The sequence below is a fragment of the Acinonyx jubatus genome, chromosome D2 (genome assembly GCF_027475565.1).
Source record: "Acinonyx jubatus isolate Ajub_Pintada_27869175 chromosome D2, VMU_Ajub_asm_v1.0, whole genome shotgun sequence".
In the NCBI taxonomy this organism is placed as follows: Eukaryota; Metazoa; Chordata; class Mammalia; order Carnivora; family Felidae; genus Acinonyx; species Acinonyx jubatus.
Genome location: NC_069393.1, coordinates 59,297,345 through 59,315,287, shown reverse-complemented (window position 1 = coordinate 59,315,287; position 17,943 = coordinate 59,297,345). Strand labels below are relative to the sequence as shown.

At 48.0% G+C, this 17,943-nt stretch overlaps 1 protein-coding gene across 1 annotated transcript; it reads left to right on the top strand.

The window, feature by feature from the left end:
- The first annotated feature begins 1,542 nt into the window (after positions 1 to 1,542).
- ACTR1A (actin related protein 1A) lies at positions 1,543 to 17,412 on the top strand. Its single transcript, XM_015063066.3, has 11 exons — positions 1,543 to 1,702; positions 9,140 to 9,204; positions 9,686 to 9,761; positions 10,505 to 10,630; positions 11,466 to 11,590; positions 13,020 to 13,236; positions 13,992 to 14,084; positions 14,444 to 14,618; positions 14,720 to 14,781; positions 15,393 to 15,433; positions 15,607 to 17,412. Exons 1-11 carry the CDS (start codon positions 1,655 to 1,657, stop codon positions 15,707 to 15,709), a joined length of 1,131 nt encoding a protein of 376 aa, XP_014918552.1. The 5' UTR covers positions 1,543 to 1,654; the 3' UTR covers positions 15,710 to 17,412.
- Positions 17,413 to 17,943: the final 531 nt, after the last annotated feature.

Genomic DNA, 17,943 nt, shown 5'->3' with positions numbered 1-17,943 from the left:
CTGACATTCTTACTGACTGACACTAACACCGCCAAATTCAGGAGTCCTATGTTGAAATACTTATTTTGGAGTCCTCTTAAAAGTGGCAAGAGTTAGTTAAACTAGGATCAATTTAAAAGACTTGGTAATTTTTTTTTAAGTTTGAGAGAGAGAAAGAGAGAGAGAGGGTGAGAGAGCACGTGAGCAGGGTAGGGGCAGAGAGAGACAGAGGGAGAGAGAGAAGATCCCAAGCAGATTCCCAAGAGAATCTCCACTGACAGCGTGGAGTCCTATGCAGGGCTGGAACTCAGGAACGGTGAGATCAGGACCTGAGCCAAAATCGAGTCAGACGCTTAACCGCTTAACCAGGCGCACCAAGACGGCAATTTTTTTGATAAATGCTTTTAGTGATGACAATCTCTTCTTTGTTCTGTTTTATGCAGATGTATGCAGATTGCCTTGAGGAACACCAAAATTCGTTATCTACTATGGATCTGCTCTTTCCCATTACCTTTGACTTTCTGTCACTGGGAGAAGTTTTAAAAAGATTTTATTTTTTAAGTGATCTCTACACCCACCATGGGGCTGGAACTTACAACCCCCAGATCAAGAGTCATATACCCCACCGATTGAGCCAGCCAGGCATCTCTGGGAGAATTTTTAGTTCCTAAGGCACCGGGTTGAGAATTATTTTCCTGTGTACAGTAAGGAATTCCAAGAGAAAGGAATAGAAAGAAGTCCTGATTACCAGTGCTATTGACTAAAGGGTTCTTGCAATTTGAAGGGGGGGGGAGGGGTGCCTAATCTGGAGAAAAATGCATTGGTGTCATTTGAAAGCAGTGACACAAAACTTCTCTTCACCTCCATTTTCTCATTCCTCAATGTCAATTCTAATTCTCCATGAAAAATAGAGATATTAAAGCAGTTCCTGAAGCTATTAAATGAACGATGTTTTAATGAACAAAAGATCATCTGTACCCGTAGTTACAAATGCCAGTCTTCAGACCAATGTTAACCTGTTGCAAAGTCTACACCTACCCAGGAATAAATGCGAAAAGAAGCAAAAAATGTGCCGGTTTTTTCCAAAAAGCAAATTTTATAAAATGCATTTTCTTTTGTTCTGAGAGTATGTCCTCCTTCCCCGTGTGCGTGTATTAAATGTTCCTTTATTAGAATGGGATGCTGATAAATGTTTATTAATGTCTTATTGACCCAAATAAAAACACAGCAATTGTCCAGGAGAACTGGTGGCAGGGCCTGACCTGGAAATCTAAACATCCACGAATTACCGGCCAATTCAAACCCAACTACAGACAAGTACTCCAGAAGACTACATACTTCAGCATGCACTGCGAATCCCTTCAATGGAACTACAGATCCAAGCGTGCAATACAGTCATCAATCTGCGTCCCCGTCTATTCATCGAAGGAGACTACAAAGCCCAGGGTACTGTGCGTCGAAATGCGACGCCCTACTCAAACTAGGCGGGGCTCCAAAGGGGCCTGGCGAGTTAAACCCAGGGGTAAGGCATGCTGGGGGTTGTAGTTCTTCGGAGGCGAGGTCTGGCCGCTCCCTAGCCGCCTTGGCCCGGCTGCTAGACTGCGCATGCGTGTCAGTGGCGTTAGCAGCAGACCCGGCTGGCAGTTCCTTCCTCGGAAGGAGATATTCTTCTGCCATGGAGTCCTACGATGTGATCGCCAACCAGCCTGTCGTGATCGACAACGTGAGTTGCATCTTTCCTATCTCTAAAGGGGTTTATGCTCTCTTCCCTAAAGGGATCGCTCCCGGGTTTCGGCCTGGGCCACCGGCTCTTTGTCACTGACCCAGCCTGTCAGGCGGGTTCAACCGCCGCCACCTCCGTCCTCCCTTCACCCGTAGTCCATAGGCAGGGCGGCTGGCCAGCAACCATGGGATGGAGAAGTTTGGGATGGATAAAGGCAAAGGCTGTAGTCCGAGCCGGGTTCTTGGGCCCTTGGCTCTAGGGGCCTTAACCGCTCTGTGAGCGCCCGGCGTCCGCCCCGTCCCCTGTTTCCGATCATTCTATTGGTTGTTCTGGCTGTCCATCTTGGCCGATGACCCCGCCTCTGGGCCTTGCCGGATGAGGGCAGCCCTCCGCAGTGATTGGCTTGCGCCCCTGCCGTTCTTCCGGGCCGCCATAGTAGTTCCTCTCTCTAAGGGGCGGGCGGGTGCACGAGGGCTGTGGGGATTGGCTTCGGGAACTCACAGCGGAGGGGCCTGACGGGCTGGGGCCCGCCCCCGGGTGGGGAAGGGCTAAGTTTCCTTCGGTCCCCAGCAGGGCGGGTGGCTTGGCGGTGTATATGGGTGGGGCTCGGGAATCTGGTGCCGGAAATGGCCAAAGGATTGCAGTTATTTCTGTGATTATAAATTACAACGTTAATAAAGATCCAGAAGAAAGAGTGACCAGGCAAGCAGGGAGGTACTATCCTTTTCGGAATGTGGGAAAAAATTACTAAACATATTTGCCAGGTGCTCTAGCACGTACAGGGGGCTTTCACATACATTTGAATTGAAAAATTGGGTGCATAGTTAGGCAGGAAGTTTGATCCTCGTTTTACGAATGAAAAAAAAAAAAAACAAACCTGAAGCACGAAGAGGTGAAGTGAACCCAAGGTCGTACAGTGGAGGTGACCTAAAACCAGTGCTTTATCCGCTATTCCTCCTGCTAGTAGCCAACGTATATGCATCAATAGTGACAAACGGAAAGAAACTGAATCCTGCTTTTATTTTGGGCGGAGGGTGACTTTTGTAAAACAACTCAATTTCTACGTTCCACTGAAAGGCTTCGTATCGCTGAGATTGGTTGGTACCTTCTGTGCCCCTTGAGGCAAAACTGCCAGTTCTGTCCTAAGCTATCAGATTCATTCTGTTGATCCAGCCTTGAGACCTTAGGCATGTTACAAGGTGCTTTTGTTTGCATCATCTCCTTGAAGCGTCAGCTCTAGTAGGTGGATAGGAATTACTGTCCCCCCGTTTATGCAGAAAAGTGAACCTTAGAGGTTAAATAACAGTCAGTATTGAAGCCACCTGTCTTAGAAGTTGAGCCAAGACTCAAACTGAGATCGATGGGGTTCCAAGTTCCTCACTTTTTTTGGGGGGGGGGGGAGGGTCTCCCTCACTAGACTGTTAAATGCTTGGAGGAAAAGATGGTATTCCTTAATTTTTTTGTTACTCTCCCCTTCCCGCCCTCCTTCATACACACAGCATCTAGAGCCTATCACCACTATGTGCTCAATAAATGTTTTTTGTTGGATTGATGGGTGGGTGGATGAGTGACCAAATGTCACAGTAACAAAGATGCCCCTAAATAAAGATTTGAGGTGGGGAGAGAAACCTAGTCAGTTGCTGCAGCGGGCTGAGTAGGGGTCCTTGTTAATTGATTTTCAGAGAACACTGTTTCTATCTTCAGCCAGTTTATGGGTACTTCATCTGCCTTTTTCTTAATTTTAAAAAGAAAAAAATAGAAATTATCGATTTCCTGTTTCCATCAGCAATGCAGAAGGAGCAGTCTGTCCATCTCATTAGATCCTTTGATTCTGGAATTGTTGGGCAGGAGTTCTGTCTCTAGCCATTTTCCTTAAAGTCAATTAAGCTAATGCTTTTTAGTTTCTCCTTTGTCTCTCTCCATAGTATATTTGAAATACATCAAAGCAGTGGTGCATGTTGAGTTTTAAGATTTAAAGAATTGATTTGTCTATTTTCTCTGGGAAAATATTTTTTTATTATGCCAATAATAATGCCAAAAATTGAAGTAGGAGAAATTCTCTCACATTATTATTTTTTTTGATGTTTATTTTTGAGAGAGAGAGACAGAGTATGAATTGGGGAGGTGCAGGGAGAGAGAGGGAGACAAAGAATCAGAAGCAGGCTCTAGGCTTCAAGCTGTCAGCACAGAGCCTCACACAGGGCTTGAACCCACAAACCGTGAGATCATGACCTGAGCTGAAGTCGGTTGCTCAACCAACTGAGCCATCCAGGTGCCCCTCTCCCACATTTTTAGATCTGGGGCCTCAGATAGTTCTTGCTGTTTGACATTTAGAGAGCTTTATTTTGTTTCAAAGTGAAATAAGGATAGGAAAAATAATTTGAAATATTTGAGCCAACTTTATATTATTATGAGAATGGTGTGTATCTAGCAGATTTAACTGCTCCATAGCTTAATACATTGCTACAATTTTATTTCTGGGCTACAGAGAGTATAATTAAAAGAAAGGAGAGCAAAGAACAGGAGAAAGAGAGAAGAGGCTCATTATCATTTCACAGCCTTTCTCAGTCTTAAAATAATTGTTGACCACTCCTTTCTACCTATTCTGGCACCAAACCAATTCATCAGAATTTAATGAGGAAAATGGAAGGGGAGGTGTACATACATGTACTTTAATGACAATGATAAACTGATAGGTGTTTTTAAAAACTAAACACAAGTCATTCTTCCCAAAGGTATGTAATGGATAGTAATACAAAAGGAGGGCAGCTCCCAGGCCACATTTTGAGGACTTATTTTTCAGCTTTCTTCTTTTTATTATAGAAAATGTGAAACATAAACAAAAGGAGAGGAAGAGTATAACAAATATCCACATATTCACCTAGCTGTAACAGTTATCAACTTGTGGCTAATCTTTTTTAACTTATTCCCACCTACTTCCCTCTCCCATACTTTTTTTTTTTTTTTTTTACTTTTTTAAAATTTATTTTTTAAGTAAGCTCTATGCACATTGTGGGGCTTGAACTCACAACCCTGAGATCAAAAGTCACATGCTCTACCAACTGAGCCAGCCAGGTGCCCTCTCCCACACTCTTCTAAAGACATAATCAGTATACTACTATCAAACCTAATACAATTCATAATTCCTTAATAACATCAAATATTTTGTCAATGTTCAAATTTTACTGATGGACTCAATTTTATTATTATTATCTTTTTACAATTTGTCATCAGCTCTTGAGATGTACTGATTCACTTAAGTTTAAGAAACACTAGAATTAGCTGAGGAAATGAAGTCACTATATTTATTTTACACTGTCACTTGCAATGTGATATTGACCCCATTGGTTGTACAACAAGCAACAGCAAGAATCCATCCCGTTTGTTGGAAAAGCTGAGAAGAGGTGACTTATAAAGATAGCTCACTGTTCAATTATGTGTATTTTGAGAGCCAAGGATGTGCTTCACACCAACCTAAACACTCTGAGGGTAAAAAAGAAACCAGGTATCATGTGGAGGGGGAAAATATCATGAATTAGTTGCTGGCAATGCCTTGAATAGGAGTTTCAATCTCAGTGCTTGCAGAGGCCAAGCAGGCACACAAAAAGGGGGAGGAAGAGAGTACCTTGAAAGAAGTCTTGAGGAATCTGAAAGGTGCTTTGAGCATGTCTAACCAAAGGGCCAGCTGCTTTTCATTTCCAGCCAGTGGTCCCCATCCAGGAATGCAGGCCCAGTGTTGCCGGATTTTCTGATGTTTCAAGAGAAATCAGAAACCCCAAATTTTATATGCAGTCTCTAATTTTTAACTGTTGGAAGTTAACGTAAAAGTAATTCGTGGTCTGCAGAGACGGAAAGTAGTTTAGTGGTTGCCTAGGACTGGTTGGCAGGAGAGGGCAAGGTAGGATGGAGAGAGTGACTGCTAATGGGTACAGGTTCTGGGATGATGAGGAAGTTCCAAAATAAGATTGTGGTGATGATTATACTACTCTGTGAATATACCACGAACCATTGAGTTATATACCTTAAGTGGGTAAATTATACGGTAGCGAATTTTATTTCAATGAACTTGTTTTCCAAAAAGTACTTTGTGGGCCAAAATATATCTTTATGCCAAAATGAGCCACTAGTGCCCTAGAATCTGAGGCTCCACCTCTCAGCATCCTTTTCCCACTTGTAAGATGGAGACAACTAGCCTCTTTGCCAGCATGTCAAGAATAATCAGGAGTGCTTAGGCTAAAGGTTGCCCAAGCCCCAGGCCCATAGTTAGCAGATAACTGGGAGAGCCTTGCTGAGGGATTTGCTGTCTGTTTGCCTGCTTCAGAAAGAGAATGGTCATTGGTGACTGGCCGCAGACTTGAATCCTCAAAAATCAAATATTTATTATGGAACTGCTTTTTCAAGAAGCCTCTGCAAGGCGTTTGTTTACTTGGCTTTGCCAGAGTGAATAACAAAGAAAGTGGTAGCTCATTTGCCAGGTACATAGTTCTTAGTTAACAAATACTATTAAAGAAATTGACAGGGCCTTTTTTATAATCTTTGGTTTGAGCAGAATAGAAGCAGCTCAGCCGCCTCCTCCGTCCCACTCACTCTTTCCCCAACTGCTGGCCTAGCAGGCCAGCTCTTGGGACTGCAGGGACAAGCCGGGTCTGGCTCCACCTTGTGCATCATTCCCAATGCTGCCTCCACCTATCCAGCACCACCTCTGCCTGGGGCTTCTGGCATTCCAGCTGCTGGTTCAGGTTCCATATTTTAGGCTTCATCTGCCAATCGTTTGAGCTTGGATTTAATTTTAGGCAGCCAGCATCTATTTGAGTACCCTCAAATGCCAGATACTGCTGATATAGAAAGTCTCTGAGCTTGAGGACCTTGGGCTGAAAACAGGCAAAAATGGAAACCATAAATTCAAATAGAAGGCAGAAGGAAGGGGCGCCTGGGTGACTTAGTCGGCTAAGTGTCTAACTCTCGATTTTGGCTCAGGTCATGATCTCATGCATTCGTGAGATCAAGCCCCACATCTGGCTCTGCCCTGACAGCCCAGAGCCTACCTGGGACTCTCTCTCCCTCTCCCGCTGTCCCTACGCCTCCCCCTCCCTGCCCCAGTGCGCTCCAACACGCGTGCTCTCTCTCAAAATAAACCTTAAATAAAAATAAACATTAAAAAAAATAAATACAGCAGAAGGAAATGCAGACTACCTTGTGGTATTGTGGTACAGGTAGTGGTGATTCTGTGAAATAATAGGAAGAGGATAGTTAATTCCAACGGGATTATTCTTCATGAGGAAGGCGATGATATTTGAACTGGGTCTTTATACTCTCTTGCTAGGAGGGCCAGAGAGGAAGAAACGAACCTAATATCTTCATTTGCCTTAATTTACTCAGACTCTAGTCTGATTTTGCTATTAAACTCACAATTAAATATCCAGGAAAATCGTCTCTTCAAAATATCTAGAGTCTGAAACATAGGTCTCATCTTTACCTTTCTTGTTTTCAACCTCTGCCAGGAGGTCCAATTAGTCTGTTGGCATCACCACACCCAGGTGAAGGCAGTGAACAATTACTGGAAGCGTGAGCCAACAAGTGCCCGGAGTTCTGTACAGTGTTGTGCGCACTACCCATGCCACCGTCCCAGAGCCCGCAGGCTGCGGTACGATGGTTCTCCCTCCTTCCCAGTCTCTCAGCTCAGTTTACAGCTGCACCTTTTCCAGGCTCCTTGCTGTCCTGCCCAGGCCGATGAGTTTGCACATTGTCTCCTGTTTTTTCTGTTGGCAGAGGTTCCTGCTGTCTTAGAGAACTGGCATTCCCTATCCTTCAGCCACCTCATCCTCTCTGTTTTGCCAGAGTCAGGCACCAGAATGGCCTATCTACCCGCCCCCCCCTCTCCGCCCCCACTTCTCCTATAGAAGAGCAGGAATAAGAGACAGAGAGGGAACCAGGGATATTGCAGGAAAGCCTTTGGTGCAAAGATAACCTTGGCTATTTAGCATCTCCTGATGTGTTTACTGCTTGCCGCGTGGGTTTGGAAATACCGCTCTCTGCCCCAGGAGAAGTGGTTAACAGGCAGCAGAAAAAGGCTTGCCCCTACTACATGTGCAGCTGCAAACCGTGTTGGGGTAGAAGGGTGAGCATATTGGGTGTAGTGGTGCAAGAGTTAAGAAGGAAGAAGACAGGCTATATTTGCAAGCAGTAGCAAACCTCGACATCTGTCCTGCACAGAGTTGGTATCTGTATCTAGAGTCCCTGTTTACTTTGGTTGGGCCCCAGGAGATACCAGAGATGGTGGTGGGGAAGTCACTCTCTTCCCCACCTGACTTACCAAGTATTGGAGCAGCAGGATTGTAATGTGAAGTCTCTTTGTAGCTGATGCTTTAGAACTTCCCTGCTCTTTACAATCAGGAGACCAGTGAGTAAAACAGAGCATAATAAAAACAAAAAACAAAAAGCAACCACAATCCTCCAATAAAGCATAGAGGTTTGCCCCTGCAGTAAGAACCAGACAGCATGTGCTCCATTGGAGTCAGCTTCAAGCATGGCAGTGTTCCATGGTGGTGTCTGTCATAGAGACCCTGAAGGGCAAGGAGAGTTCAGGCTTGAGCTGGGAAAGTAGGTTAACAGCGTCATGGTGGTTTAACAGAATCACGCGTTCTTCCCACCTTGGTTATGTTCCTGAACTTGGCTGCTCTGGTGCTTCTAGGTACTTTTCTCTTCTCTCCTCAGGTTTTCTCTTTTTCTTCCCTGTGTTAATAGTATTTTTTTATGTTTATTTTTGAGAGAGAGTGAGCATGCACATGGGGGAGGGGCAGAGAGAGAGGAGGACAGAGGCTCTGAAGCAGGCTCCGCACTGACAGCAGAGCACCTGATGTGGGGCTTGAACTCATGAACAGCAAGATCACGACCTGAGCCGAAGTTGGACTGAGCCACCCAGGGGCCCCAATATTATTTTCAATTCCAGAAGTAAAGCATGTTCAATGTAGAAAAGTCAAAGAATACCAAAAAAAAAAAAAAAAATCAAATAATACTTTGAGTGTGCAGTGAAAGCTCTCCTCCCCGTCCCTAGTCCCACTTCCCTCCTGGTGACACATGTTCCCTCTATAAATGCTCATACAGATGGATATACTATATGCAGATAGAAGGTCGTCTCTGTTAAATAAATATGGAACCAGGGGTGCCTGGGTGGCTCAGTTGAGAGAATGACTCTTGATTTCGGCTCAGGTCATGATCTCACAGTTTTGTGAGTTTGAGCCCAATGTCAGGCTCTATGCTGACAGTGTGGGGCCCACTTAGGATTCTCTCTCTCCCTCTCTCTCTCTCAAACAAAAAAACTTTAAATAAATAAATAAATAATAAAAAATGGAACCGTATTATACATACTGTATGATATATATCTCCTCTTGTTTTTGTCATACTTCTGACTTTTCTTTGTCTCTCCTCTCTCCTCAGGGATCCGGTGTGATTAAAGCTGGTTTTGCTGGTGATCAGATTCCCAAATATTGCTTTCCAAACTAGTAAGTAATTGTGTACCTCAGTCAGAAGCTTGAGAGGTATGTGTTGCCTGGCCGGCTCCGTTGGTGGAGCACGCGACCCTCTATCTCAGGGTTGTGGGTTTGAGCCCCACATTGGTATGGAAATTACTTAAAAAATAAATAAAATCCTTAAAAAAAAAAAAAAGCAGCAGCAGCTTGGGAGGCTTGTCAGCTTTGTTATGGGGTCAGCCCTCTACCTTTTGGAGAGAAGGGATCTCTCGTTTAGGTCAGAAATTTGAAATAATATACAAAAAACTTAAAATAATACATGTTCATTGTAGAAATTGCAGGAAATGCAGAAAAGTAGAAAGAAGAAAATCAAAATCAACTGCAACCTCACTCCTCAGAGATAAACACAGTAGAACTGAGTCCAGCTCTTCCTGTCTAAGCATACACATCTGCACATCCTTCCTGTGTTATGTCATGAAAGGAAAAGTGACGGTCCCCCTGATCTCTTTTATAGTGTGGGCAGACCCAAACACGTTCGTGTCATGGCCGGAGCCCTGGAAGGTGACATCTTCATTGGCCCCAAAGCCGAGGTAATTCCCAGTCCTACTGTAGAAGCCTCAAGCCAACAGAGGACCTTCATTATTCCCAACATGGGCAGTGTCCCAGCAGTGGGACAGCCATGAGTAAAAGGAGCAAATTCCTCTCAAGTCCCCCTTTGGTCCTCTCATCCTAGGTCTGATTGGTTCATTTCTCTCAGGAGCAGCCTCTGGTTTTGGAGAGGAAATATCTAGAAACCCACTTTGGGAAATAGAAACCAGTCTAGAAAATAGGGCTTTTGCTTTCCTTCTGTATTCTGTCACTACCTTGCCAATGATGAGATTGGCTAGCTTGGTTCTTTTTTTGGCAAAAGGGATTCAGGGGGATATCCTAGCTGGGATACCCTGGGGATGAGTTAATTAGCATAGTTTGGCAGAGCCCTGGGGCAGCCTCTGGATACAGAACAACAGAATCATTGTTGCCAGCCTGGGCTGCAAGTGCTGATGCCCAGAGGTGGGAGCCAGGAGATTGTGTCCTGGGATCAGGCAATGAGAAGGGTGCCTCCTGTCACTTGCCATAAGGGCACCCAGGGCCCAGGGAAATGCAGAAGCCCTCTGCTTTGCCAGCTAATCAGGCAGTGAGAACAGTTTACAGCATACAGTTTAGAGACTTGGCAAATGGGGGCCTGCCTTTAGCCCTGGCTGAGGACTGTGGGGTGGGAACTCCCTGTGCTGGAAGAGTGGGCCGCCTGGCTGAGAGACTGGCTGCTGCTGTAATTCCTGCTCTCTGCCCCCAGGAACACCGAGGGCTGCTGTCCATCCGCTACCCCATGGAGCACGGCATCGTCAAGGACTGGAACGATATGGAGCGCATCTGGCAATATGTCTATTCTAAGGACCAACTGCAGACTTTCTCAGAGGAGGTGAGGGTCCTATGAGCACGGCACCCATGCACAGTGTGAGAGCTGGGCAGAGCCACTACCCCAAAGAGGAGGAGGAGGAGGAGGAAGGGAGGATAACTGCCAGGAGGGTTTGAGTCTTACCGTGGCACCAGGCCATGTGCTCTTCAGACATGTTTGCATTCAATCTTGAATAGGACACCAGTCCTATGAAATACAGGTAGTATTATCTCCGTTTTACAAACAAGGGAACAGAAAAAACGTTCAGAGAAGCCAAGTAGTCTTTCCAAGATCACCTAGGGAATAAAGTGGTAGAGCTAGGATTCAAACCCATGTCTTTCAGACTCCAGAGCTTATACTCTAACTTCTAAGGAAGAAACTCTCAGCTCAGGAAAACAAAGGAAGGTGTGTCCTAGACATCAGAATTTCCAGGGGAAGGAGATACAACGTCTTTCAAAAATATATTCAATATTTAAATGTAATTTTCTATTTAGAAAAAAAATTTGTACTATTTTTTGTATCATAGTAATTCCAAATTTAGAGTGTAGCAAAATCTTCTGGACAATTGGAGATTTACAGTAAATACAGAGGCCTACGTAAGAAACTTGGAGGATAGGGAGGGGAGGAAGGAGGCAGAGGCAAGGACGGAATGAGACTTCAGAGTGAGCATGAATTTGGAAGGCTGACAAACTGGCTCACACTGGGGTAGATGGCAGGTCCAGCTTGCCTGTTTTTGGAGGGAGGCTCACAAAGTTCCCCTCGGTTCTCTAGCATACCACACAGGGGCCTCCTGCCCGGGTGCTAATGAGAGGTAGAGATCTCACTTGGCCCTGATTGCCCTCTGGGCATCTTTCACCAGCACCCTGTGCTCCTGACGGAGGCACCTTTAAACCCACGGAAAAACCGCGAACGAGCTGCTGAAGTTTTCTTCGAGACCTTCAATGTTCCAGCCCTTTTCATCTCCATGCAAGCTGTGCTCAGCCTGTGAGTAGCAAGCAGCCTGGCCCCTTGCGGGCAGAATGGAGGCTGCCTCTCCTTTGGATAGGAAAGGGGGTATGGAGATCTTCTCCCAGTCTCGCTTCTCTTATTCTCTCAGTGGTTTGGTGCCCAAGGCTCTCTGCTGTGCCTGCTGGGAAGGCCACACGCTGCTACAGCTCTTCCTAAAGGCCCCTGTAACTTATTGAGATATTTATCCAGTGCCTGTTTATGCCAGACGCTGTGCCAGGCTGGTGACAGAGTTGTGATGAAAACACCACCATGGTCTCCATCTTCATACGCCTGTCATGCCTGTCCTGCGCCCAGCCTGCCTCACACTGGGGTTAGATCTAGGGCCAAGATTATACACTGGTGAGCTGCAGATAGGATGTGTTTGACCCCAGTGAGCCAGCATTTTAAGTTTACTTATTTATTTTGAGAGAGAGAGTGCATGCATGCGAGCGAGGGAAGGGTAGAAAGAGAGTGGGGAAGAGAGAATCCCAAGCAGGTTCCACGCCCAGCGTAGAGCCCACAGGAGGGCTTGATTTCACGAACCATGAGATCATGACCTGAACCGAAATCAAGAGTCAGACGCTTCACTAATTGAGCCACCCAGGCCCCCAAGCCAGCATTTTAAAATTGGGAGATTTCCAGGGCTCAGTCAGTAGAACATGAAACTCTTGATCTCAGAGTCATGAGTTTAAGCCCTACATTGGGCATGCAGCCTACTTTAAAAAAAGGAGGAGTGGATTTCCTATCAAAATACTAATTTCTGGAAAGATCTGGCAATACTGGGCATGTATTCCTATAGGACAAAAGTCAGCTAGAGCTGAAATAGCCACTGCCATGTTAGGTAGTTTGCAAGTTTGACTTCACCGCAGCCTGCTCTATTCCCTGCTGTCCTCCCAGCACGAGGCAGCGTCAGTTTCTACTTATCAAACATCACGGGTTTTTTCCCTTTGGATCACAGAAATATATGTCTGTACCCTTGTCTTTACCAAAAGAGGAAAAACAAAAAACAAAAAAAACTACGGACCTAGGAGGCCATGTGGGAAAAAAGCAAGTGTTTTGTGGAAGTGAAAATATTCTTATTTTCCTTTCCTACCTGGCCCCTGTAGGCATTTGAGTGTTTTCTTCTTGTCTGGGAAGTAAAAACTGCCCCTGGGCTGGGCCCTGAAGCAGTTGAAGGCTAGGCTGTCTCCTGAGATTGGAAGGCCTCTTCTTCCGGGAGAGGGGAGGGGCTGGGAGAGGCTGGGCTCCTTTCATTCAGGTTTTTCAGGCTTGCTTATGCTTGGACTTAGTACTGTGGCCAGTCTAAGGCCCCTAGAGAAAGGCAGGCTGCAGCTTAGCCTAGCTGACTTTGAATTCTAAAAAAAAGCGAGTGTTTTGCCATAGTAAAGAGGCAGGGGTTAGTGACGATTTGTTCCCTGTGCTGCAGTTATGCCACAGGCAGGACCACAGGTGTGGTGCTGGATTCTGGGGATGGCGTCACACATGCTGTACCCATTTATGAGGGCTTTGCCATGCCCCACTCAATCATGCGCATCGACATTGCTGGCCGAGATGTCTCTCGCTTCCTTCGCCTCTACCTGCGGAAGGAGGGCTATGATTTCCACTCATCTTCTGAGTTTGAGATTGTCAAGGCCATAAAAGAAGTGAGTGCTGTCCCATGGGCCCAGGGATGGGATGGAGAATGGAAACAGGGCAGCCGGGACCTCTGTGACCTGGAGTGAAAAGAGGCCAAGCCCCTGTCTTGCGGGGGCGGGGGGGGGGGTGGAGGGGGGGTCCCTAGTCAGGCTCTGTTCTCCCCAGCCAGGCCTCCTGGCTACCCTGTGATCCCAGCTAGGCCCCCCTCACACTGACGGTCACTGTCCCCAAGTGCTGCCATCTTGTGGGAAAAAGGGAGGTGCTGCTCTTTCTTAAGCTGGTGTTGGGTGTACCAATGTTCATTATGTTTTTATACCTTATGTCCAAATCAGGTATGTTCTTTTACATCTTTGAAGAAGTCACAATACAGTTTTCTTTTTAAGTAAACCAGATCCTTCTGCCACCCACGGCTCTAGGGAAACCTCTGAGCTGGGTAGACAGGCCCCAGACCCATGAGTAGTAGAAGGAAGAAGAAGCCTAAGTCTAGATTAAAATTGGGTTGTGGTCTCAGACCCGGCTCCAGAGAGCCAGTTTCCACGCCTGCCCACAAGGAAGGTGGAGCAGGTAGGAACTCCTGTCCGAAGTGCCACCCAGTGTAGGCTGACAGGCCACCCTGCCCTAGCTCCAGAACAGCAGCTCTGTGGACCTTTAGGGCAATCGCTGTGGAGAGGCTGATATCTGCAGGAGTGCATCCGGCAGCCCTGGGGCTTTGACCAGGTGGGCCTAAGTTTCATGCCTGCCTGACTCCTGCTCGGTTCTGCAGAGAGCCTGCTACCTGTCCATAAACCCGCAGAAGGATGAGACACTAGAGACGGAGAAGGCTCAGTACTACCTGCCCGACGGCAGCACCATTGAGGTAGGCGTGGATCTCCCTTCAGTCGTCCCAGGCTCTCAGAAGCTCTGAGCCCAAATAACTCCCCAGGGGGAGGCTGGAGTCAGATGCACCAGCCCTTTTACACCCTCTGCCTGGAGCACCGGAGCTCTGGAGCAGCACTGTCTCCCGCAGAGCGAGGCGTCAGGAACTTTGCTTCTCCCGTGTAGAGGAGAGGAAGCATCAGGGGCATTTGCCTAGGTCAGAAAGGGGTTCGGAAGAGGGTGGTTCATGTTCTCCATAATCACTTGGGCACAGTGTAGTGTGAGCTGCCTCTTCTATTTTCACTCCCAAAGGGACCTCAGCCCTGGTCCCAGCCTCTGAATTTGCTCTCCACCCTACAGATTGGTCCTTCCCGATTCCGGGCACCTGAGCTGCTGTTCAGGCCAGACCTGATTGGAGAGGAGAGTGAGGGCATCCACGAGGTGCTGGTGTTTGCCATCCAGAAGTCGGACATGGACTTGCGGCGCACGCTCTTCTCTAACATCGTCCTCTCGGGAGGCTCCACCCTGTTCAAAGGTTGGTCTTTGCTCTCGGCCCATCTCCAGGAAGTTTCCAGATCTTGCTGGGCCCAGACGCCCAGAGGATTGACATGAGATTCTCCTGTCTTGCCCATTCAGGTTTTGGTGACAGGCTACTGAGTGAAGTGAAGAAACTGGCTCCGAAAGACGTGAAGATCAGGGTAGGAGCATGGTGGGGGCTGGCGCTGGGGCTGCGTGGAACCGGGGCTCCCCTCCAAGGCTACACAGTTCTCAGATTCCACACTGACCTTGAGGTCTGCCAGCGGGAAGAACCCATTTTCCCTCTCCTTCCCCACAAAAGGGGGCAGTTCTGAGACCCTGATGTGGCAGGGTGTTAGGCTAAGGGCCCACGTGTGGTCTGTCAGAGAAACTGTAGCATTGGCAGACTGACTCTTGCTGCTCTCGTGACACAGTCCAACATCTTGGTGCCTGTTGAGGGGAGCGAAATGTTGGAGTGTAGTTCCTGCCATGGAGTCTGCTTCCCATCAGCCCCCAGGAAAGCTGGATCTTGGCCCCAGTTAGCACCAGCTTTCCTGGGAGCTGTAGATACTTAGCGCTGCTGGAAATCTGCTTCTCCAGATGAGTGTCAGGTTGGCCACAATACCCCCCAGAGAGCCCACTGGGTCCAGCAGGGACATAAGTAAAAGCCTGTTGTGTGAGACAACACATCCACTGCCATGGGCAGTGGAATGGGCCGTAAGGATGAGCGTTGGGCAGAAAAAGGACAAGGAGGTTGAAAGTCTCAGATTCCTCTTTCCACCCACCTTTTCAGATATCTGCACCTCAAGAGAGACTGTATTCCACATGGATTGGGTGAGTAGTTCTCCTAGGGAATAAGAGTGTGACAGGAAGTGAGGGCATCATTACCCCTCACCACCCCATCCCTTGAAAGCAGAGCCTCATCTGCTTTGGCCCCACGGGGACTGGCTGGCTCCACGAACACTTCCTCCCTCTCACAACATTCCTTGGGATACCCTCCACTTCAGGGGCTCCATCCTTGCCTCCCTGGACACCTTTAAGAAGATGTGGGTCTCCAAGAAGGAATATGAAGAAGATGGTGCCCGATCTATCCACAGGAAAACCTTCTAATGTTGGGACATCATCTTCACCTCTCTCTGAAGTTAACTCCACTTTAAAACTCGCTTTCTTGAGTCGGAGTGTTTGCGAGGAACTGCCTGTGTGTGTGAGTGTGTGTGTGAGTGCGTGGATACGAGTGTGTGCGCATATGCGAGTGCCGTGTGGCCCAGGGATCCCAGGGCCCAGAAAGGACGATGAACTACCCATGATGGTGATGGCCTGAGGCCTGGGGTTGACCACTAACTGGCCCCCAACAGGGAAGAGTGCTGGCAGAGGGCCTCTTCGTCAGCTGGGCCTTTGGCTGGCTGTGTGGGACTATGTTTACTACCATAGGGAGACAGAGAAGGTAAATCCTGGGAGACCTTGCTGCTGCCCATCCCAGGCTGGGCTAGCCCCACCCCGTCCCACCCCCAGGGTGCCCTGAGGCCCAAGGCAGCCGCTGCCTCCCTTGCTGGGCCTTCTGCTCTTGATGCCAATCAATCATGGACTGAGGACTGGGGCCAGGGTTGAGTTCTGTCTGGTTTTGTTGCAATTTGGGTTCGGGAGTCTGGAAAAGCACTCCAGGAGCTGTTACTGAGACTCTGGGGTCAGGAGACGGCAGGGTCCCCTCAACCTCACCTGGGGACCAGTACCACGCTGGGCATTCAGAGGCAGGAGTAGTGCTACTTCTGATTGGTGGCAGAGCGAATACCCCAACCCTCAGCCCCTGTCCAGGGGGGTCTCGGGAGAGTTTCAGGAGCCTGTCAGCCCCAGGCCCTGCTACTTGCTTTTCATTCATCCTTGGGCAATGCCATCTTCAGTTTTATTTATTGAAGTGTTTGTTCAGTATGGGACTGGAGAGAGGGAGCTCATCGCCTCCTGCCCACCAGTCACCCTGTTCACACTAATGTTTACAGCACCTCAGTTTAGCATAGCATCCAGGGCCCCGCCATTCCCTGCTAATGGTGAACCGACAGTATCCATAGGCCTCGGGCCTATTTAGGATCAGAGGCTACATTCAGAGTCACTACCGCCAGCCTCTTTTTTCCTCTTCCTTTTGCTCACTGCCCTGGAATCAACAGGCTGGTTGCCGGTTAGATTTTCTGAAACAGGAGGTAGAATTGCTCTTTGGCAGAGGCCCCTAGCAAAGGAGGGGTACTGGGGATCGAGCGCTCTTAGGACTAGAGAAAGAGCTGCAATTAACCAGGTTGCCTTTTCCTACTCTAGCTGACCCAAGGGGGGTAGGCTGTAGAGGAGAGAAGGCCCCCCACTGGGCTGATTTGTGCCATTCGTAATTTTGGACTTGTCTAGTTAAGGAGGGAGGGGGCCAGACCAGAGTGCCAGGAACTAATGGGCCTAGGCTCATCTCCTCTCCAGTGGGGCCCGGTGCCTACCCTGGACTGGGCTGGCCTAGCAGTGTCCAAAAAGGCTCCTCAGCCCAGATGTGCAAAGCTGGGGCTAGCAGATCTTCACCGGCACCCTCACCTGTGACACCGAGACCCACCCCAGTCCCAGATTCCAGGCAGCACTCCCCCCATGCCGTCCAACGACCAAAGGCCCTGCCAGGTATGGGCCACAGCAGCAGGTGTGTGTGAAAGCGATGTGGCGACCCGCAGACTGCAGTGTGCTTAACCAGCTCACCTCCCTTCTCTTAGCCCAAGCCTGTCCCTTGCACAAACCACGTTGCCTGGTGGGGCCCAGTGTACTTAAATAAAGTCGTTCCAATAGACCTAGCAGCTGGGCCTCTGTCTCCTGGTGCTGGGTGGGAAGAGAGGAGCTGCAGGCCCTGAATCTGAGGCAGTGATTGGGCCTCATCTGTCCTCTAGAGGGCACTCTCGTACCAGCAAGACTTATCTAGCTTTCAGCCCAAGTCCCGGCCTGTCAAGTGGATACAGAGAAGATGGTGTTCATGCCAAAAACCCAGGAACTGAGGGTCCCAGCCCTGCACATACACAAAAACCCATGAGTGAGACCACCTCGAATGAGGGGAGCAGCTATTGACATCCCTGAAGTCAGAGGCTCTCAAAGCTTCCACATGGATGAGAAGCTCAGGAACTTACTAAAATATAGTTCCTGGGGCCTACACTCAGATATTCTGACTAATCAGTTCTCCATTTGAAACCTGTATACTTGGGGGGGGGGGGGTGGCAGGGATTGCCAGGCATTTTACAAACACTAACGTATTTGATCCAACAACCCTACAAAGTGTGTAGGTATTTTTATTATCCACCTTGCAGGTGGGGAAATAGAGCCACAGAAAGATCATG

Bases quoted from the DNA above. Each gene is read 5' to 3' on its own strand.
- ACTR1A (XM_015063066.3), top strand. From the start codon at position 1,655: ATGGAGTCCTACGATGTGATCGCCAACCAGCCTGTCGTGATCGACAAC. The intron at 1,703-9,139 runs GTGAGTTGCATC...CTCTCTCCTCAG, and splicing joins AGCCTGTCGTGATCGACAAC to GGATCCGGTGTGATTAAAGC. The intron at 14,085-14,443 runs GTAGGCGTGGAT...TCCACCCTACAG, and splicing joins CCGACGGCAGCACCATTGAG to ATTGGTCCTTCCCGATTCCG.